Source organism: Oryza glaberrima, chromosome 4 (genome assembly GCF_000147395.1).
Source record: "Oryza glaberrima chromosome 4, OglaRS2, whole genome shotgun sequence".
Taxonomy (NCBI): Eukaryota; Viridiplantae; Streptophyta; class Magnoliopsida; order Poales; family Poaceae; genus Oryza; species Oryza glaberrima.
In genome coordinates this window covers 1087234-1106389 of record NC_068329.1, presented here as the reverse complement: position 1 = coordinate 1106389, position 19156 = coordinate 1087234, and the positions used below count along the sequence as shown (strand labels likewise).

The 19156-nt window shown below is 43.6% G+C and overlaps 3 protein-coding genes and 1 pseudogene across 3 annotated transcripts; all 4 read right to left on the bottom strand.

Annotated features, from left to right (window-relative positions):
- Positions 1 to 852: 852 nt before the first annotated feature.
- Positions 853 to 4036, bottom strand: LOC127769578 (amidase 1). Its single transcript, XM_052295174.1, has 8 exons — positions 3871 to 4036; positions 3644 to 3796; positions 2809 to 3059; positions 2396 to 2578; positions 2142 to 2289; positions 1683 to 1854; positions 1426 to 1560; positions 853 to 1321 (listed from the first exon to the last, which is right to left on the bottom strand). The coding sequence occupies exons 1-8, from the start codon at positions 3984 to 3986 to the stop codon at positions 1175 to 1177; spliced, it is 1305 nt and encodes a 434-aa protein (XP_052151134.1). The 5' UTR covers positions 3987 to 4036; the 3' UTR covers positions 853 to 1174.
- A 2397-nt stretch (positions 4037 to 6433) lies between these two features.
- LOC127769579 (amidase 1-like) lies at positions 6434 to 9681 on the bottom strand. The gene is made up of 8 exons (XM_052295175.1): positions 9529 to 9681; positions 9291 to 9443; positions 8969 to 9219; positions 8337 to 8519; positions 8092 to 8239; positions 7444 to 7615; positions 6848 to 6988; positions 6434 to 6736 (listed from the first exon to the last, which is right to left on the bottom strand). Exons 1-8 carry the CDS (start codon positions 9636 to 9638, stop codon positions 6590 to 6592), a joined length of 1305 nt encoding a protein of 434 aa, XP_052151135.1. The 5' UTR covers positions 9639 to 9681; the 3' UTR covers positions 6434 to 6589.
- A 702-nt stretch (positions 9682 to 10383) lies between these two features.
- On the bottom strand, positions 10384 to 17784 carry LOC127769577 (tRNA-dihydrouridine(47) synthase [NAD(P)(+)]-like). Its single transcript, XM_052295173.1, has 10 exons — positions 17517 to 17784; positions 16747 to 16863; positions 16442 to 16672; positions 12955 to 13210; positions 12603 to 12859; positions 12159 to 12431; positions 11511 to 11792; positions 11244 to 11364; positions 10890 to 11059; positions 10384 to 10797 (listed from the first exon to the last, which is right to left on the bottom strand). The coding sequence occupies exons 1-10, from the start codon at positions 17766 to 17768 to the stop codon at positions 10699 to 10701; spliced, it is 2058 nt and encodes a 685-aa protein (XP_052151133.1). The 5' UTR covers positions 17769 to 17784; the 3' UTR covers positions 10384 to 10698.
- On the bottom strand, positions 13219 to 16429 carry LOC127769582 (uncharacterized; annotated as a pseudogene).
- Positions 17785 to 19156: the final 1372 nt, after the last annotated feature.

Sequence of the window (19156 nt, the reverse complement as noted above, 5' to 3'; positions counted from 1 at the left end):
ATGGTCCATCTATCATACACATATGCGTCTTAGAGTCTGTGCTATAGTTGGCTACAAATCTATAGCCCGGTGCTCTTATCTCTCATCTTTATAGTGTGTTATTGTACCTGCTCTAAAAGAATGGGAGTATCGATTTTGATCTTTTGTTTATTTGTAGAGAAATACGAATACTTAAAAGGATGTCGTATTTATCAAAGTGTTGCATATCAGCCATGAAACTTTTGTTCATAGTCTAATCATTTAACAAAAGAATTTATTAGTGATTGAGTTGTACAACTCATGTACAAGTAGAGACATGTAACCATAGATAAATTAAGGAGAGCATATTTGTATACACTGTAGCCGTTTACAACCATTGATTAAATTCGGTCGTATGTGAGTCGGACAGCTGGGTCGTATGCATTGGAATTTCCAAAAAAAAAAAAGTTGCTTATAGGGTGCTCATGAATTAGTCTCTGATTTGGACTGATCCCATCCCACAATCTGTATCTCTGCTGGTTCATGATTTCTTTTTTTTTTTTTTGAACCAGTGAGGTAGTAAACTAGTGGCGCTTTTTGAAGATACAAAAAAATTTCCATGACGAGTTTATCAAATTTGTAGAATCTTGTCAGAGGCTTACAGATCCACAACAAAGGACATGCATTCAGATTTATATATCACAGAAAAAAAAAGAATTGGTCTTCATCTATTCCATTAAAAAATCATCTGAATCATGTTAAAATGTCTTTTTTTTCATACATATGAATGTGAAGCCGAAGATTGCTTATAAAATTCACATCTCATCTCAAAGCATGATCTAGATAGGTTTAATTCATTAATTCATTACAAGCATACAATTTTTGAGCAATCAATAATTGAAATAACAGTATAAAATTATAAGAGTTTGCCTCCGGGAAGGGTTACAAAGTACAAACAAAAAACAAGCAATCGTAGAAATTATTCCAAAGGACATGGAAACATTTGAGAAAGAACAGCAAAAATAAAACAATCAACCTCATTGGTAAACAACAGGTTTTATTCCAAAGAACTTTTTGTCTGTGCAGTGCAAACATCCATGCATATGCAAATGTTCATTACATGGAAGTCTAATGTAGAATCTGTATCACACCATTTCCATATGAAATATGTGTTTTGACTGTGTATTAGGCATATACGGATGAAATCAGGCAGGATTCAGGAGGACCAAGCTTTGGTGGCTTCGTCTATGAGTGTCTGATACAGCTCCTCAGCCACATTGAGGAGGAAATGGTCTGCACCATGTCGCGCCACGAGCGAAACTGACACAGGAAGACCATTGCGTGTGCCCAGCGGAATACTCACCTGCAGCACATAGGCAGAACACATCAAAAAAACGCTAGTCACCCCAACCATTGTCAAGGTAGAATTAATAAGAAAAGATAGATTAACTTGCTAGCTAGTTCTACCTGGCAAAACCCGGATAATCCAGCTATGGAGAGAAGTGAAAATGCCCTTGCTCGGAAATTTTCCAGCGGAGCAGCTTCCATGCCCACCTTGGGTGGAGGGCCAGGAACTGTAGGGATTGCAAGGATTCCATGATCCTATGAATAAACAAGCAAATGGCTAAGAGAGAGCTGGAAACAACTTATCTGATAATTGACATAAATCACCAGAAAATCATTGGCTGCAGAAGAATGCAGGAGGAAATCATTCTTTCAGTTACCTTCAGAAGAGCAGCAAGTGCAGACTTGAATTCAGCCCTTATAGCTTGGAAATCCTCCAGGGGTTCATTATCCCCAGATGCAATGGCCTCCAGTATTCGCTCCCGTAATCCAGGGCCTAGGTTTGGTTTTACAGTGTTGACCCACTCTGCATGGTTTGCTTTGAACTGGGACCTGAAGTACACATAGTTTTAATGGATTAATTTACAGTTTTATCTCCCAGACCTTGTCCTACATATGCAACTCTGGCTAGTGAGCGAGTACAAATCGTATCACTAGATGCCGCTGACAATTATTGGATTTTTCTACCACCATTATGAATAAGATGATTGGTGTACTAAAAGAATATTATAATACCAATTAAACTATATGGTATGGTGTACAGTAGTCAGTAGCTAGCAGTATTACTTCAAACCTTAAAGCAATATTACTAGATATCCTGAATAAGCTGTAAGTGAAACCTTTGAAGGCCTCGCATGACATGTGAAATGACGGATAGAGCTGGCACAGAAGGGAGTTCGCTTTCAGAGAAGTCAGCGATGAACTTTCCTATGCTTGGAACATTGTCAGAGATGAAATCTCCAAGGTTCCTATTGTCTATTATCTGACCTGTGAAAACAAAGGAAGAACCCCATCAGACAAGGTGTATGGTAGAAAGCAAGAATTCTAGAGCTCTAAGCTAGAACAACATGAGTGCGTAGATAGTACTACTCACTATCAAATCTCTTTGCTACCGAAGCATTGATGATTTGATAGGTGCGGTCGTCGAGAGAGCCTAAGATCTGGAAACAGTCCATAGGAACTGTGACTTGAGTAGGTTGCTTGACAGTGTCATCAGGCAGTGGCAACAGCACTTTGGTTACACGAGACAACGTAGATAAATCTCTGGCAAACCACCCTGCATGACCAATTGCACGAATAAATCAGAAACTCATCAATCAGCACCACTCTCGGTAGTAGTTAATACTGATTAACAGGTCTTTGTTTTCACCTGATTGTAACTGTGCTGCAGTAATTTGACCAACATTATGCACTAACATTAAGAGTTTAATTTGAACAGAAATAATACATATCCAGTAGTAATTAATACTAAAAGGGAAATGGAGGAGATAATAAGTGAATAATTACCAACAGTATCAAACATTTGCGCCATGGGGATGACATTCTCTGCAGAAACCAACCCATGGGAAGGGCGGAGGCCGAAGATGCCGCAGTAGGCAGCAGGCACCCTGACGCTGCCGCCGGTGTCGGTGCCGAGGGAGAAGTCGACGAGGTTGGCGGCGACGGCGACGGCTGACCCACTGGAGGATCCTCCGGGGACTCTCCCAGGCGCGCAAGGGTTGGTCGGCGTGCCGTAGTGCGTGTTCTCCCCATTGATGCTGCCAACAACAAACCAATCCTAGCTCATAAGAGTTAAGACCCACAAATTTTGTGACAACCAACCTTTTACAAATTTTGTTACATAAGTATTGGAAATGGGGAAAACAAATTTATTTTGGGGGGATAGTTGGCTTGGTAGGAAACCAATAGCTGAGCAATATCCTTTCGTTTATAACAGTACCTTCACCAAACATGTTACAGTTGCCAAAGTGACAAAAGAGGGGTGGGATTGGCTTTAAGTTCAGGATAATTCTTTTTTTTTTTAGAAACAAAGTTCACGAGAATTGTTATGGGTGACAACTTAATTAAAAGCATGGAGATAAATTTTCAACAGAAAGTTGAGTCGATTGTACTGAATAATCTGAAAGATAAATTAATCTGGAAACTGTCAAATCCTTCTACAGGGCATTAAAAATGCAAGACTTAGCTTATCCTTCCAAGAAGATTTGGAAAGTTTAAAGTGCCTCTAAAAATCAGAGTCTTTTTTTTTCTTTCTGTGGCTGGTGTTCAAGAACGAGTATTCAATAATCTAACAAAGGATAACCTTCTGAAAAAGAGCATGGGGGTTGCAGTGGGTAACTACCTGTATGCCATCTCGTCCATGATGGTGGTGCCGAGGCTGGTGGCGCCGGCGGCGAGCGCGGCGAGGACGACGGGGGAGGTGGCGGCGGCGGGCGCGTGGGTCCTCGCCCAGTCCGGGTTGCCGAACCCGGTGACGCGGCCGGCGATGTCGAAGCTGCGAATTAACAAGACAGTGAGTCGCCGCGCGCCGTGCTCCGTTTGGGGCAAGCGAGAGCGAGCAATCCGTACATGTCCTTGATGGCGAAGGTGAGGCCGTGGAGAGGGAGTTGCTGCGATGGCGGCGGCGGCAGCACGAACCTCTCCATGAAGGCGCCGTAGTCTCCTCCTCCTCCCGCCATCGCCATGTCGAGCTCGAGCTCGAGCTCTGTCTCTCTCTGCCGCGTCACCTCGGCTAATCTACTCGTCTTGTTAGCATCGAAGCTGGGCTGGGCTGGGCTGGGCTGGGCTGGACGCTGTCCATCGCGGTGGGGCTAGTGATTGAGGAAAGTAAATTCTATCTAGGCTCCAACCTGACTTTTGTCACTCTCTCGTAGTAAAACCAGATATATTGTATCCTCGACTATTTAAACCAAGTAAATTTTATCTCTATTATAAAAGAAGATAAAAAACAGATCAATCGTATATAAATCCCACTGGATTATTTTATTTATTTATTTCTTAAATGTAATACAATGCAAGCACCACACATGGCATATACGTCACGTTTTGGCCTTTTCTTTTGAGAGCTGCTATATAACGGAATCCTATTTTCGAACGGGATAATATCGGTTAGGTATCAGGTCTAGTATCAGGTGATACTAATCAGGTATCAGACGATTCTACTACGTTTCAGGTGATACTTGTCAGATATCAGGTGATACCTATCAGGTATCATGTGATTCTTTTGCCACATAGAAGGTGATACTTGCAAGGTATCAGATGATACCTATCAAGTATAATGTGATTCTTAGCACATAGAAGGTGATAGTTGCGAGGTATCAGGTAATACCTATCAGTATCACACGATACATACCCGACGACGACGCCGATGACCACTGCCGCCCCAGCGGCCCTCCATTCCTAGCTCCGACCACCGCCGTTGCTCCCTCCCCCGGCTCCGGCCACCGCCGCTGCTCTCTCTCCCAGATCCGGCTCCTACCACCAGCGTCCCTTCCTCCCCCGAATCCGGCTACCACCACCGCCGCCCCTCCTCTCTCTAGGGACTGCCGGCTGGTGGTGGGAAAGGGCTCGGAGGGCAAGGAGAGCATGGAGGCGAGAGAGGCGGAGAAGCCGAGGAGGAGTGGAGGGGAGAGGGTGGCGAGGGAGTTGGTCGTGGAGGCCGTAGAAGTGGACCTCGTCGAGGAGCCGGCGAGGAAGACGGGCCCGACGGAGGGGGCATGGTCCGCGTGGATGGCGGAGAGAAGAACGGGGTCGAGCCTGCCGCCGGCTTCCATCGATGCTTCTTCTCACAGTCTCTTGCCAGTCGCTGATGATGCTAGCTGGTTATCCCGTTGGGGGGACGGTATCCCGTCCCCTAGCATTCCTGTTTCTTTTCTTTTCATGGATATGTTTGCTCCTAAATAGCGCACTCCTTTTTTACGGCTATGTCCGTCTTTGTGTGGGCTTAGACTCTGGCATATTATTCTGATTCACGCCAAAGCTCTTACGTTTATAAATTTTTTTGTAGATGAATTTAAATGAACTGAAATATAATTTCAAAATATAAAAAAGAGAGAATCCCTTATATGCCACTGAAAATTAGTCTGATCCCTTATATGCCATTGAAAATTGGCTCTTCCCTTATATGACATTGATCCAAATTTGCACACCCTCTCATGACACTCCTGTCAGTTGACCGTGTGTTGACCGTTAATTCTCAAAGAAAAATGACGCATTTACCTTTCTGAGTATAGGGCATGCCTAACAACTCAGAGAGGACAAATATGTCTTTGTTACTTGAAAGTTAACGGTCAATACACAGTCAACTGATGGTAGTGGCATGAGAGGGTGTGCAAATTTGGACCAATGGCATATAAGGGAAGAGCCAATTTTCAGTGGCATATAAGGGATCAGGCCAATTTTCAGTGGCATATAAGGGATTATCTTTACAAAAGATGACAACATCCATGTGGCCCAACTCGAATGTTAAATAATTACTATTCTCTCCTTTTTAAGAAAATAAAAAACGTTGTTATTGGTAAAACGTATAGAGCACAATCCATTTTCACACTTTAACAACCTTTATAATAAAAAGAGAACTATAAATTATTAGCCATAAGTATGTATGACTTCCGTTCATATTCTAAACATATTAAAGTTAAAGTTGAAATAACAATAATAGGCGCTAATAGTTACTTGAAAATATAGAGAGAGTAACATTTTCACTGTTAATGGCACAAGACAAGAAAAGGCTTGATAGTCCCAAAAGCCACAATCTCCGCGATTCCAAAAAATTTCCATGATGAGGTTTATTGCTCCGAACAATAATCAAGAATAGGTTTGTAGAATTGTAGGTTTACACATCCATTCTGTCGGTGATAGCACAGAATATGCATTCCGATCAATATAACAGAAAAAGAACTGGCCTTCACCTATTGCCATTACAAAATCACATCTTAAAATGTTTTTTCATAAGCAGGAACGTGCATCAGAGATTGCTTAAAGAAACTCACATCTTATTTCAAGGGTTTAGGACATGCAATAGTTGGGCATGCAAGATTTTATTCATCATCTCCACATCATTTTTACATCATTTAAACATATACATTTATCATTTCAATAATGTATAACATACATTCAACCATGTATCTCGTAGCAAAGTGAGGTATAAACTAGTACATGTGTATATGCGTATGCAAGTTTACATTGGGTGGATTGTATCACCCCATTTCCATTATTCCATGTATGCAATATAATACGTGTTTAGACTTTGTATTAGTAGGTACATACAGATGAAATCGGGCAGGATTCAGGAGGCCCAAGCTTTAGCGGCTTCGTCTATGAGCGTCTGGTACAGCTCCTCAGCCACATTGAGGAGGAAATGGTCTGCGCCATGTCGTGCCACCAGCGAAACTGACACAGGAAGACCATTGCGCTTGCCCAGTGGAATACTCACCTGCAGCACATACGCACAACACATCAAGAACACTACTCACATTTTCTAAAATTAAAAACATAAAAACACTACTCAAAGGTGGAACTAATCAGAAATTGATAGATCAAGTACCTGGCAAAACCCGGATACTACAGCGATGTCGAGAAGGGAAAATGCTCTTGCTTGGTAATTATCCAGAGGAGCAGCCTGCGCCTGAATGCCCACCATTGGTGGAGGGCCAGGAACCGTAGGAATCGCAAGGATTCCATGATCCTATGAACAAACAGGGTAAAGGGATAAGAACTGATCTAGGAACACCTAATCTGATACTCCCTCCATTCCAAATTAATCTACATATAGTATTTTTTGAGGTTATTCCTAAATGATCTACATATTTGTGTTCATTCATCAAGTCTATTCATTATTTGTGCATTGGAGTAAATGGACATTGATGCATGCATCCATGCATACAAGTATTTATAACCCACATGCAATATCCTGATTTGCTATTGGCTAGGAAATAGTGGGGATGGTGCATGCATAGAGTTTGTTGCTAGAGTAAATATAGTATGAGAGAGTTATTAGCTTTTCTTGGTCTTAGTGTACCTATGAAATATGTAGATCAATTTGGAATGAATGGAGTACTAGCAAACACACACAAAATTAAAAATAAATAAATATTGCCTGCAGAAGAATGCAGGAGGAAGTCATTCTTTCAGTTCAGTTACCTTGAGAAGAGCAGCAAGTGCAGACTTGAATTCGGCCCTTACGGCTAGAAATTCCTCCAGGGGTTCATCATCCCCTGATGCAACGGCCCCATGTATGTTCTCTCGTAATCCAGGGCCTAGGTTAGGTTTTACAGAGTTAACCCACTCTGCATGGTTTGCTTTGAACTGAGACCTGAAATGCACACAGTTTTAGTGTTTTATTTGATCTCCCTGACTCCCCGTCCTATATTGCAACTCTGGCTAGTGAACTAGTACAAATCTTATCACTAGACAACGGATATGCCGCTAACAATTATCAGATTTATCTGCCTGAATTATGAACAAGATGGTTGGTGCACCAGAGTAACAGTAGAATTCCAATTAAAACTGTTTGGCATGGTATAACCTTAAATAAATACAGAGTATTACCAGCAGCATTACTGGTTACCTTAGAGAAATGTTACTACACTAGCAAAATGCTCATGCTTTGCCATTGGTAAAATGTCCATACTTTGCGTTGCTTATGCTTATTTGAATATAAGTTACTCACTTTATTCAAACAAACATTAGACTATTACATAAAAATATCAGGAGCTTATTTGTAAAACATTTTGTCTTTTATAGTAGTATAGATAAAGATATCTTGATTGAATAAGTTGTAAGTGAGACCTCAGAAGGCTGAACATGACATGTGAAATGACAGACAGAGCTGGCACGGAAGGTAGTTCGCTTTCAGAGAAGTCAGCAATGAACTTCCCTATGCTTGGAACATTGTCAGAGACGAAGTCTCCAAGGTTGGCATTGTCTATTGCGTGACCTGTGAAATCCCCATCAGACAAGATGTATGGTAGAAAGCAAGAATTTTATAATTGTAAGCTACAACATGAGTCAATAGACGATTTGGTATTACTCACTACCAAATTTCTTGGCTACTGAAGCATTGACGATTTGATATGTATGGTCATCAGGAGACCCTAAGATTTGGAAACAGTCCATGGGAATTGTGACATGAGTTGGGTGCTTGACAGTGTCATCAGGAAGTGGCAACAACACTTTGGTTACACGAGACAACGTAGATAGATCTCTGGCAAACCAACCTGCATAAACAATAGGGTTTTTCAGATAATGGAAATGATTCACATCTCCAGTCTCTACCAACAGGCTCAAAACCACTTAGTCTAAAAACGATAAATAAAAATACTCGAGGTTATTTTCCCTCGTAATGATATCCAATTTGAAAAAAAAGAAGAAAACACATAGATTCAATCTATAACGATGATATATAGGAACTAGGCCAATTGCATAAGCAACAATTGCATGAAGAAATCAGAAAAACTCATCAATCAGCACCACTCTGAATAGTTGTCATTAACAGTTGCTTGTTTGCTCCTCCCTGTGATTGTGCTATAATTTGACCAGCATAATTATGCAGTAAAATCAAGTGTGTAAATTTGACCAACAAATTATACAAGTATATAGATGCAGTAGAAGACATTAATCAATTAATGGTAAGAGGGAAACGGAAGTGAATAGTAATAATAATTACCAACAGTATCAAACATTTGTGCCATGGGGATGACGTTTTGAGCGGAAACGAGGCCATGGGAGGTGCGGAGGCCGAAGATGCCGCAGTAGGCAGCGGGCACCCTGACGCTGCCGCCGGTGTCGGTGCCGAGGGAGAAGTCGACGAGGTTGGCGGCGACGGCGACGGCGGAGCCACTGGAGGATCCGCCGGGGACTCTGCCGGGGGCGCACGGGTTGGCCGGCGTGCCGTAGTGCGCGTTCTCGCCATAGATGCTGCGTTGTTGCGGCCAAGAAATTCAATCGGATTAATTCTTGGATTTCTTATATATATACCCCTGACCTACCTGTATGCCATCTCGTCCATGATGGTGGTGCCGAGGCTGGTGGCGCCGGCGGCGAGCGCGGCGAGGACGACGGGGGAGGTGGCGGCGGCGGGCGCGTGGGTCCTCGCCCAGTCCGGGTTGCCGAACCCGGTGACGCGGCCGGCGATGTCGAAGCTGCGAATTAACCAAACCAAATCAAACAGTGAGTCGTCGTCGTCGCCGCCGTTCTTCATTTGAGCGAGCATGAGTAGTACAGTACATGTCCTTGATGGCGAAGGTGAGGCCGTGCAGGGGGAGTTGCTGCGACGACGGCGGCGGCGGCGGCGGCAGCACGAACCTCTCCATGAAGGCGCCGAAGTCTTCTGCCATGGCGTCGCGACGCGTCACTCTCACTCGGCGGCTACCGCTTCGATCACTTGGTCCTCCACTCCTCCTCCTCTGCTTAATTTATTAAGGCGGCAGAGCGGCTGGGCCTGGGCTGCACGGCGGCGGCAAATGGAGGCCCAATTAGCAAAACAGCAGAATATAGGTACTGTATGACTGAATTATATTCCTTAACATTAAAATATATATTTACGATCGGAACAAGTTTTTTTTTTTGAGTAACAAATCTGGTTAAAGATAGGAAGTGCAATGCTTGGAATCAAATGTACTCTAAAAATGTACACGGCCGCTACAGGTGGCGTGTCAGTATTGTTGTCACGCCAAGCAGGCTGACAGTTCAGATTTTAGAAATAATTTTTGAAAATATTTATTTTTAAAATCAAAAAGGTTCAAAAAAATAAAAAAGCCTAGTTTCGACAAGATCAGCACGATGGCGCAACACTGAGGCAATATAACGAGTTGGTTTGGTTTGTAGCCTAAATAGGCCTTACCAAATTTTGTCAGTGCCAAATTTTAGTAATTTTTGGCATGACTAATTTTGATAAGGCAAAGTTGTGTTTGGATTGAAACCAAAATAGCCTAAGTTCACTATTGAAATGACCTATTTTCTTAGACATGCCAAAATTTGGCTTCAAACCAAATGGACACTAAACACTATTAAAATTACTAAATATTGGTAAGTCTAATTTAGGCCTCAAACCAAACCAGCCCAACATAACAGCAGAAACTATTTAGAAAACTTCGCGTGCATACGAAAGTCCTCATTGGGGATAGAGGGAACAGAATTTTCACCGAAATAAAAATTCCTTCAGAAATGAAGCGGATTTTTTCTTTTGGCGGTCCAAGGGAGTCATAATCCCTTGTCACGGTAACTCCCTCATCACATATTACTAGTAGCAGCTCTCTATGTTTAAATAAACATGAATTGTGTCGTTTGGGTGAAGCAAAATCATGCTGCTCCCCTACACCGCCGGTTCAAGTAAACATTATCAGGCAGCATGGAGCTCCAAGGCTGGGCACAAGCTTTGAAGAGAGATGAATGGTGTTAGCCGTTTTCAGCTCGATCATAAGCATTGGATTTGTGCTTGGGTGTAAACGTAAACCCTTCTGGAACTTTGCCAAGCAACATCTCTGAGATCCTGATCTGTACGTACATTAGACAAGATATATATTATCAGCTTGTGATAGCTAGTAAAAGATAGAAACCATCCAACACTCAGAACGAGGACAGCTTACCCAGTCAGCTGCTGAATCAGAGATCATTAGGGTTTCAAGATCATCACGGCCACAGTAGCTTGGGGGCCTCCAGTTCAAACGTTGCGGGATCACATCCAACAGGCCAACCGGTATGTAGCGGCAGGTGTAGCTTAGCCATTCTAGTAAAAAATAGCGTGTTGTTTCAACACCTGAAAATACACATGATAATTTGATGATCAAGACAACCCTTTCGAAATCAATTTGATTTCATGCCGAGCATTTCAGTGCAGCAAGAAAAAAAAACTGTAACTCGATGATGAGCAGATATTATCGCATTCCAGGCCTCACAAAACTCATAATCTGAGCCAATATCTGGCAATAGAGAGAACCTACCTTTGGAATCGGAACCCCAGTGTTCCAGACCAAAACTCACAAAATCTTTAAGAATATTGAATCTCTCGCCAGATGTAATATCCCAGTGCCTTTGTTCTTTAACCTCAGTAAATATCCAAGGCTGTCAGGTGAAAAATAAAACCATGCATTAGCACAAAATTAGCAGACATGAACTTGAGGGAACAAAAGCCTGACATTACAGCTAGCAATTATAGCATTTTTCTCATGATAGATGTTAAAGTACATATACTGCAGCACCAAACTAACCTTTATGAGTGCACCTCGAGCAATCATGCATGTCGATATTTTAGAGCAGCCTGAAACATGTTTGTTCCAGTCAGTAAAAGAGAATACATCACCATTTCCAACGACATGCAACTGGTCAGGGGCTTTCTGGGCACACTGGTAAATATAATCCCAATCAGCAAGTTTGCTGTAGCGCTGTTGCCGGGATCGACCATGTACTGTTATGGCTGACGCACCCCAGTCATAGATGTCGGAAACTATAGAATCAGCACGGTTCCTTCCCTCAAAGAAAGCAGTTCTTACCTGGAATCAAGCAACAGAGATCAATATGAGCAAAGCAGTGTTTATTTCCATTTTAATATGTCATACATGTCTTAGCAGCCCCCTCCCCATGTACCTTCTCTCTAATTAAACTTTGCATTGATTACCGATCATGAGACATAAAATGTTCAAGCAGGCTAAGTCCACCCATAGATAGTTTTCCTTCCAAAAAGTACGCTACACATGTAAAATATTTGGTTTTTCAAAGCTCTGATTCTAGTTCAACCCTGTTGACCATAAATGTGACAATGCATTGGCAGATCGACATCTGGATGAAATCACCAGAACTTTTGTCCTCAAGTGCTAATTAGCTCCTAACAGAGTATAACTGAGCTACTGCACCATTACCTTAACAGTTAAAGGTTTTTCAGTAACAGTGGATGCTGCTTGTACAATACTTTTGATCCTCATAGGTTTTGTTAGCAATGATGATCCAGCACCTTTGTTGACAACAATATCAATTGGGCACCCCATATTTATGTCTATGAAATCAACTGAACATTCGTTATCCACAAGTTCAACGGTTCGTGCTACTGTATCTGGATAGGCTCCACAAATTTGCACCCCAAACAAATCCTCTGATGAATGCCGTCGCAGCAAAGCCCACTCTGAAGCTTGTCCCTACATGAAATATATCAATAATAAAGTGTCTCATGAAGAATGTCAAACAGATATATTAACTTAACTTTGCTTTGGTTCAACTTTTTGCAATAGGAGTAAGAAACATGCAATCAGAAACAGGAAAAACATGCAATGAAACAGGGCCAGAGGTAATTTATTTAGTTTTTTAACCTGTAAAAGATTTGTGCACATGGCCATTTCTCCACAAGTAATATCAGCTCCCAAGGTTTTGCAGAGTCTCCGAAAAGGCAGATTCCCGACAGTAGTCAAGGGAGCAAGGTACAACTTCTCCCGAAAATCTATTATCTTCTTTTCACGTAAATGAGGTGTTGTGATTAGGTCAGTTCTACAAGAACTTGCGTTATTTGAGGGTTCCAATCCATTACTCAAATTAGGATCTTCAGATTCTGTGTTAGTGTTGAGAGTACCTAAACCATAATGTTCCAAAAAAGGTCAACACATCAATTCAAAATAAGAGTAACAGATGCATTGAAAATGGCAATCTTAAAGTTCAAGAACAAACCCGCTCCATGTTTGTCAATTTCATCACTTTCAACCTTTGACTTCTTTGTTGGCCTTGGTTCAACACATGGAATTGAGTTATCAATCAAAGGTTCTCCCTCTGATCTATCCAATTCTTCACACAAAGTAGAATCACATTCCGCATTTACAGGAGGATTGCAAAGAGGTTCTTTATTTTCATCATCATTCCCGTCTAGATTATCATGATTAACCTTCTTATCATCATTTGCAGCATCCGGTTTGCTCTTAATGACTTCCTGTATTACAAAGTATATCAAATAGACCCCAAAAATTCAATATTAGCAAATGGAACATTCTAAACTGCACCTCGTGTCTCAGCAGATACATCGACATACATCCTAATAATTCAAGTGCAATATGAACTGCCCTTGTATGATATGAAATATCTAAACCAAGAGAGCTATGACCTACCAAGTGAGCAGTTGCCATCACACGAAATCAATTATTTCCAGGATCTTATCCGTATTTGCTGAATACTAAATACTAACTATTGAAAAGGGCTATGAATAGCACTTGTATTCAACATGAGGGCTCCAGGCCAAATATAGAAAACACAGAAGGAGCATAAAAAGGAACAGAATGGTGGAAGGAAGAAATTGTGCAGAGCTCTGCTCTGCTCATTTGTGAAGAAATCAGCCAACTGAAGCTCAGAGGGCACATACTGCAACACAATAACCTAACAAACAGCTGTAGCATACTCCATCTATACAACTTAGCATGGAATATTTTTGTAGGAATAAGTCTTGGCTGGTTGGTCTTGGTCTTGTGGTGCCTTTTCCTGCTTTTTAGCTTTCTAGGACAGCATCTCTACTTTCAGTTTGGATGCTCTAGGACAGCAGTTAGGACAGCAGTTTGTTGAGATGCTCTAGGACAGTTTGTTGAGATGCTCTAGGACAGTTTGTTGGGATGCTCTAGGACAGCACCCTCTTAGACTAGCATGGCTGCTACAAGCAGCTATAAATATGTATCCAATCCTCTTTGGGAGGACATGGCTGGACATGGCTTTTATGTTTTGTGAATGAAGAAAACCAGAAAATTGTCCCATCTCGAGTGCCATCCTCTTCTCAATGAGAGTAACCATTGAATCTCGAGTGCCATCCTCTTCTCAATGAGAGTAACCATTGAAATTCTAACAATTTTCATGTTGAACACAAACCAAGAAGGCATTACAATGACTAGGTTGCCCCCTAATTATTCTATCACTATCCAAGTGCTACATCAAATGAATTATAGAATACAAGGTAAAGATAAATATTTATTAGGGATACAGAGGAAACAACACACTTTTGCATTGGGATACAAAATAAGCCCTATTGATGGACATGATTATTCAAAAATCTGCCTGGAAAACATAGATAGGGGTAGTACATGATCAATTCTGTTATATGCATTTATAAGTACAACCAGGCTTTTCATTAACTATTAAACAGGCTCCATTGGCTTCCCAACACAACACATCTTCTACCGTTTTTGCCACCACCAAATATACACTTATTAAGACACTAGCGAAAATGTTTTTTGGCAGATACATAAAACAGTACTCAGGAGTAGCATACAAACAACTCAGAGTCCTCGCTGAATTGCAGTTGGCACCAGTTCAAACAAGAAGCAACCACAATATATTTCCTCCATGACAAATCAACAATTACAAAGAGCAAGTTTAGAAATGCAAAGCATAATACTTAAGGTGTTCCATTTTTCCACACCATTCGTTGGACATGATAGTAATTGTTATTATTTGCTACCATATAATTTGTTCTGAAAAATAACATAGTAACTCAGTTTTACAAATTTCAGCAATAATTGTATGTGGAAAGAATAAATTTCAGGCATTGATGCATCAGAATGTTTGCAGTGCAAGTGTGCAATGCACTAATTTGCTGCAAAGGAGCACCCATGCCAGTTCAAGCATCAAGTTTCCCTAGTTAGAGATACATTGTGATTGGAGATGCATCACAATTACCTACAACCATAATTTCTTCACGGCTATAGAACTAAGGGCTACCATATGTATTTGGTAACCGTGTTTCTTTAAAGGGTTAATTGGATCCATGCCACTGCAACTTTGATAAATTAAAAAAATGCCACTACTATTCATCATATTGGCTACATGCCACTGGAAATTTCTAAAATTGAAACCATGCCACTCCCGTCCCTTTTTCCGTCTCCTCTCTCACGGCGTTTCCCTTCCCCTCCTCATCCTCTCTCACGGCAATTGAGCAGGGCACATCCACCAATCACTCTCATCACCATGCCGCTTCATTGCTTGGCCGGTGTTGAGCCGGCCTTGCCGGAACACGAAACTTGAGCACCATGAGGCTTCTTATGTATGGATGTATGGTGGCGCTGGACAGGACGTCTGCGGCAAGGAAAGAGTCGGCGTCGAATCCATCCTCGTCTTCGAAGTCAAGCTCCCCGAGGTAGTCGTCGTCGGTGGCGTCGGCGTCGAGCGTTTCGGGAGATGGTGCCGCGTCGCGGAACTCCCTGAACACGCTGCGCCGGTGACGAACAGCTCTTGATGTGGACGGGGCACCGGGGCGTCATCGTCGGCGGCGGCGGCGGCGTGCCGCGGAGGAGGTACGCAGCGCTGCCGTTCCCGAGGACGGGGAACAACGGAGGAGATCGGAGCAGGAGGAATCGTTGGTGAGCTTGGTGGCGAGGCCGAGGAGCCGCGGGCGACAACAACAAGAGCATAGGGGAGGAGCAGCGGCAGCGGCCCTCGTCGGCGATGCCGGCGGCGCCGGATTTGGAGGAGACAGGGATCCCGAGGTGCTCACCAGAGATGGCCGCGGCGGCGACGATGACAAGAGCATGGGGAGGAGCGGCGGCGGCGGCGGCGGCGGCCCTCGTCGGTGGTGCCCGCGGCGTCGGATCTAGAGGAGGAGACGGGGATCCCCGCGACGCTGCTCGCCGGCTGGTTGCTCTCCAGAGCGGGAGTAGCAGCGGCGGCACGGTGCGCGTGACGAGGACGGGGAGGAGCAGCCGCGGCAGACCTCGTCGGCGGTGCCGGCGGCGCCAGATCTGGAGCTCTCCTCCGGCTGGTTGCTCTCCGGAGCGGGAGTAGCAGCGGCGGCACGGTCCGTGCGGGGAGAGGACGGGGAGGAGCAGCGGCGGCGGCGGCCCTCGCCGGCAGGGAGAAGGCGAGGCCGACGTGGTGTGGTGGCGACGACGGGATGAGGACGGCATGAGGGAGGAGGACGGGAAAAGCGACGGGAGTGGCATGGTTCCAATTTTAGAATTTTTCAGTGGCATGGAGCCGATATGATGAATAGTAGTGGCATTTTTTTAATTTGTCAAAATTGCAGTGGCATGGATCCAATTAACCTTCAAATTTAACTCCATGAAAGTAAATCCATAATCCAACAAAATTGAGTTATGCACGACAGATCGAATATTGGAGCAAATTAACAGAAACGAGAAAATGGTATATCAGATAGATACGCAACCAGAATTTGGGAGTTATATACCTTAAGACCAAGAAGCTTGATCTGTGCACTGGCCTTGGGGAACTTATATTTGTTCTTCCATAAGAGCTTTTGAATGTCTTTGTTTAAAGCATTTATCTCATGTTTCTCTGAAAGATTTCCAGAAGCTGCATGGATGTCCTTATGTGTACCCAAAAATCGACAAGTTAGTCCATATGGACACAACTGGTCCAGATTGGTAAATGGGCACGTGCCCTCAAGGTCAGCTGGTTTCTGTGCACAGAAAATAACAAAGATATAAGCCATGCCTAAGAAAGTTCAGGGAAAACAACACAATAAAACAGTACCTGAGCCAAATAGGCATCTATGTCATGGCTGAAACGGCAAGAATCACCATATTTGCAAGAGCTCACATTTCCACTTTTCCCTACTTCGATACAAAGATGTGATGAAGATTTCTGTTCCTGCACAGTATAACAAAATTTTGTTGAGCATCGGCACATTGAGTGGATTACAAAGCATCATGCACATGTACATTTACAATCAAAGTTCAAGCAAATTGCAATTTCATACATTTATAACCAAAGTTCGAGCAAATTGCATGGAACTGGAAGTATGAAACAGGGACAGCTCTGGACAATTTCGTGAAAGAAAGATGATGCAAAACTCAATATGTAGTCTTTACTAGTACTGGAGTAACACAGATACCAGAAAAAACCATTGGAATATCAAACAGCACTAATTTACACTATGATCAAGCATGAGAAGAGGCATGGTGAGCACAGAGCCCTAAATAGAACATAAATGGCAAATTAAATAGAACATAAATCCCTGATTCCTTATGGGGCTTCTGGATTTTTTAAGTATTACATGTATCTTCAGTATGTAGTTCTTGATTCTGAATCAACAGTCATTTCCCATAGCTACTACAAACTATAAGATCTCAAAATATGCATGTCTCAAATTCGCTTAGTAAGATTGTATGGAACAGATACAGCACACAGCAGAAATGACATCCAAATGCAGGGGAAAAAATGCACATGAGCATTCCAACAAGCACTCCCGGAGCATTAAAAGCAAAAACCACCTTCGCGTCCACCGCGAACGACGGCTATACCTGCTTGCGCTCGCGCTTGAGCTGGCGCTTGGACTTCTTCTCCGCGACCACCGCGCCGCCGCCGTTGGCCTTGCCCTCATCCTTGGGGGCGTCGCGGACAGGGGGCGGGCGGAGGAAGGCGGGCTTGACGGGGGCCACTGCACGGGCGACCAGCTCCTCCGGGCTGGGCCGCGGAGGGGAGGAAGCGGCCGGGGAGGAGTCCGGCGGGTCGGCGGGAGGCGCCGCGGCGGCGGCGGCGGCGGTGGCGGCCATGGTTGCGGCGCGGTGAGGAGGCAATGAGGCATAGCAGCAAGGGAGGGTTTTAAGGGATCGGACTTTTTTCCTCTAAAGCCCTTCTAGAATGGTAAAATTGATTAAAACATTTGGCATTTGGACCCTCTTTGTTTTTTCACAAACATCTGACAACTATCTGTATAGCAAAATATACTCATGTATTCACTCAATTGCAAAATATAGCAAGCTAGAAATGGATTAGACACTATTATAAGGGATTGTCTATATATCTGTTGACAGAAAATTTCACCTCCTATCTTTCAAATTTTAGACCATTAGATATGCTTCAAGATTCGTGCAAACCCCTTAACTCTAACTCCTCTCCTCCTTCTCCGTCCAGATCGCGCCGCCACTGCTCCTCCCATCCCTCGCGCGATCCCCCGCCGCCGCCCGCCTCGCCGACTGGCCGGAGGGCGTCAACGGCGCCGGCGAGGCCCCCTCCGGCCAGCCTCCTCCCCCTCTCCCTCCCTCCTCCCCCCCTCCTTCCTCCTCGAGCCGTCAGCGGCGAGATGCCCCCACCACCAACGCCGGCCCACCACCGTCCTCCAACCCCGCGGCTCTGGCGCCACCGTCGCCGCCGCCTCGCCACACACCCGATCCGCCGCCCACCGCCGGGCTGCCGCCTCCCCCGGCCATCCCTCTAAGCCCGGCAAACTCCCCTTTCTTCCCCCTCCCCCTCCCACCCTTCCCACCTCATCCCACCCCGGGACCCTAATTTGTCGGTCCTTCGCCGGAATTTGGGTTGTCGCGGGTGCCGGAGAAGAAGAGGAGTTCATCGGAGTTGGAGAAGAAACAGCTGGAGCACGAATCGCGAAGCACATCCAGTGAACCAAAAATTGCAAGATTTGGAGGTAGGTTTTCTGTCGACTGAAGTTTAGCAATTCCGTTATTATAAATCTGGACAAGGGTGTTGATCTAAATTTGTATATTTTAGGTTCTTCACATCCATTGGGCTCATTATGTGTTTATGCCTCCTTTGGAAATGCAAAGAAAATGAGATGTTTTTTTTATAAAAATCCTATAAAATTCATATGTTCAGAAAATGTATTATGACATTTGGATTTTTTTTTGCTACAGGAAATGTTTGGTTGGTAGTAGAAAGCAGAAAAGCAAATGTTTGGCATTTTTTTATTACTATGCCCTTGACATAGTATATTAATCTAACTAGTTTCTACACGTTCATTAGCTCCATTATTTTTTTGACCTCCTTTGAAATGAAGGAATTTTCCAGGAATTTCAGAGGAAATGGACGAACTCAAATCTGGAAATCCTGTAAAATTCATGCGTTCGGGAGCTCTTAAAGGTACTTTTATACTAATTTAGTACTAGTCCCTATCCTACTGAAGATTGTTTGCAGGATCCATAAA

Coding starts and splice junctions, on each gene's coding strand:
- LOC127769578 (XM_052295174.1), bottom strand. CDS start 3,986: ATGGCGATGGCGGGAGGAGGAGGAGACTACGGCGCCTTCATGGAGAGG. Junction 3,797..3,870: donor ACCTTCGCCATCAAGGACAT/GTACGGATTGCT, acceptor GTTAATTCGCAG/CTTCGACATCGCCGGCCGCG. Junction 3,060..3,643: donor ATGGACGAGATGGCATACAG/GTAGTTACCCAC, acceptor TGTTGTTGGCAG/CATCAATGGGGAGAACACGC.
- LOC127769577 (XM_052295173.1), bottom strand. CDS start 17,768: ATGGCCGCCACCGCCGCCGCCGCCGCCGCGGCGCCTCCCGCCGACCCG. Junction 16,673..16,746: donor TAGATGCCTATTTGGCTCAG/GTACTGTTTTAT, acceptor TTCTGTGCACAG/AAACCAGCTGACCTTGAGGG. Junction 11,793..12,158: donor AAAAACCTTTAACTGTTAAG/GTAATGGTGCAG, acceptor GCTTGATTCCAG/GTAAGAACTGCTTTCTTTGA.
- LOC127769579 (XM_052295175.1), bottom strand. CDS start 9,638: ATGGCAGAAGACTTCGGCGCCTTCATGGAGAGGTTCGTGCTGCCGCCG. Junction 9,220..9,290: donor ATGGACGAGATGGCATACAG/GTAGGTCAGGGG, acceptor GCAACAACGCAG/CATCTATGGCGAGAACGCGC. Junction 8,520..8,968: donor ACAAATGTTTGATACTGTTG/GTAATTATTATT, acceptor TTGTTTATGCAG/GTTGGTTTGCCAGAGATCTA.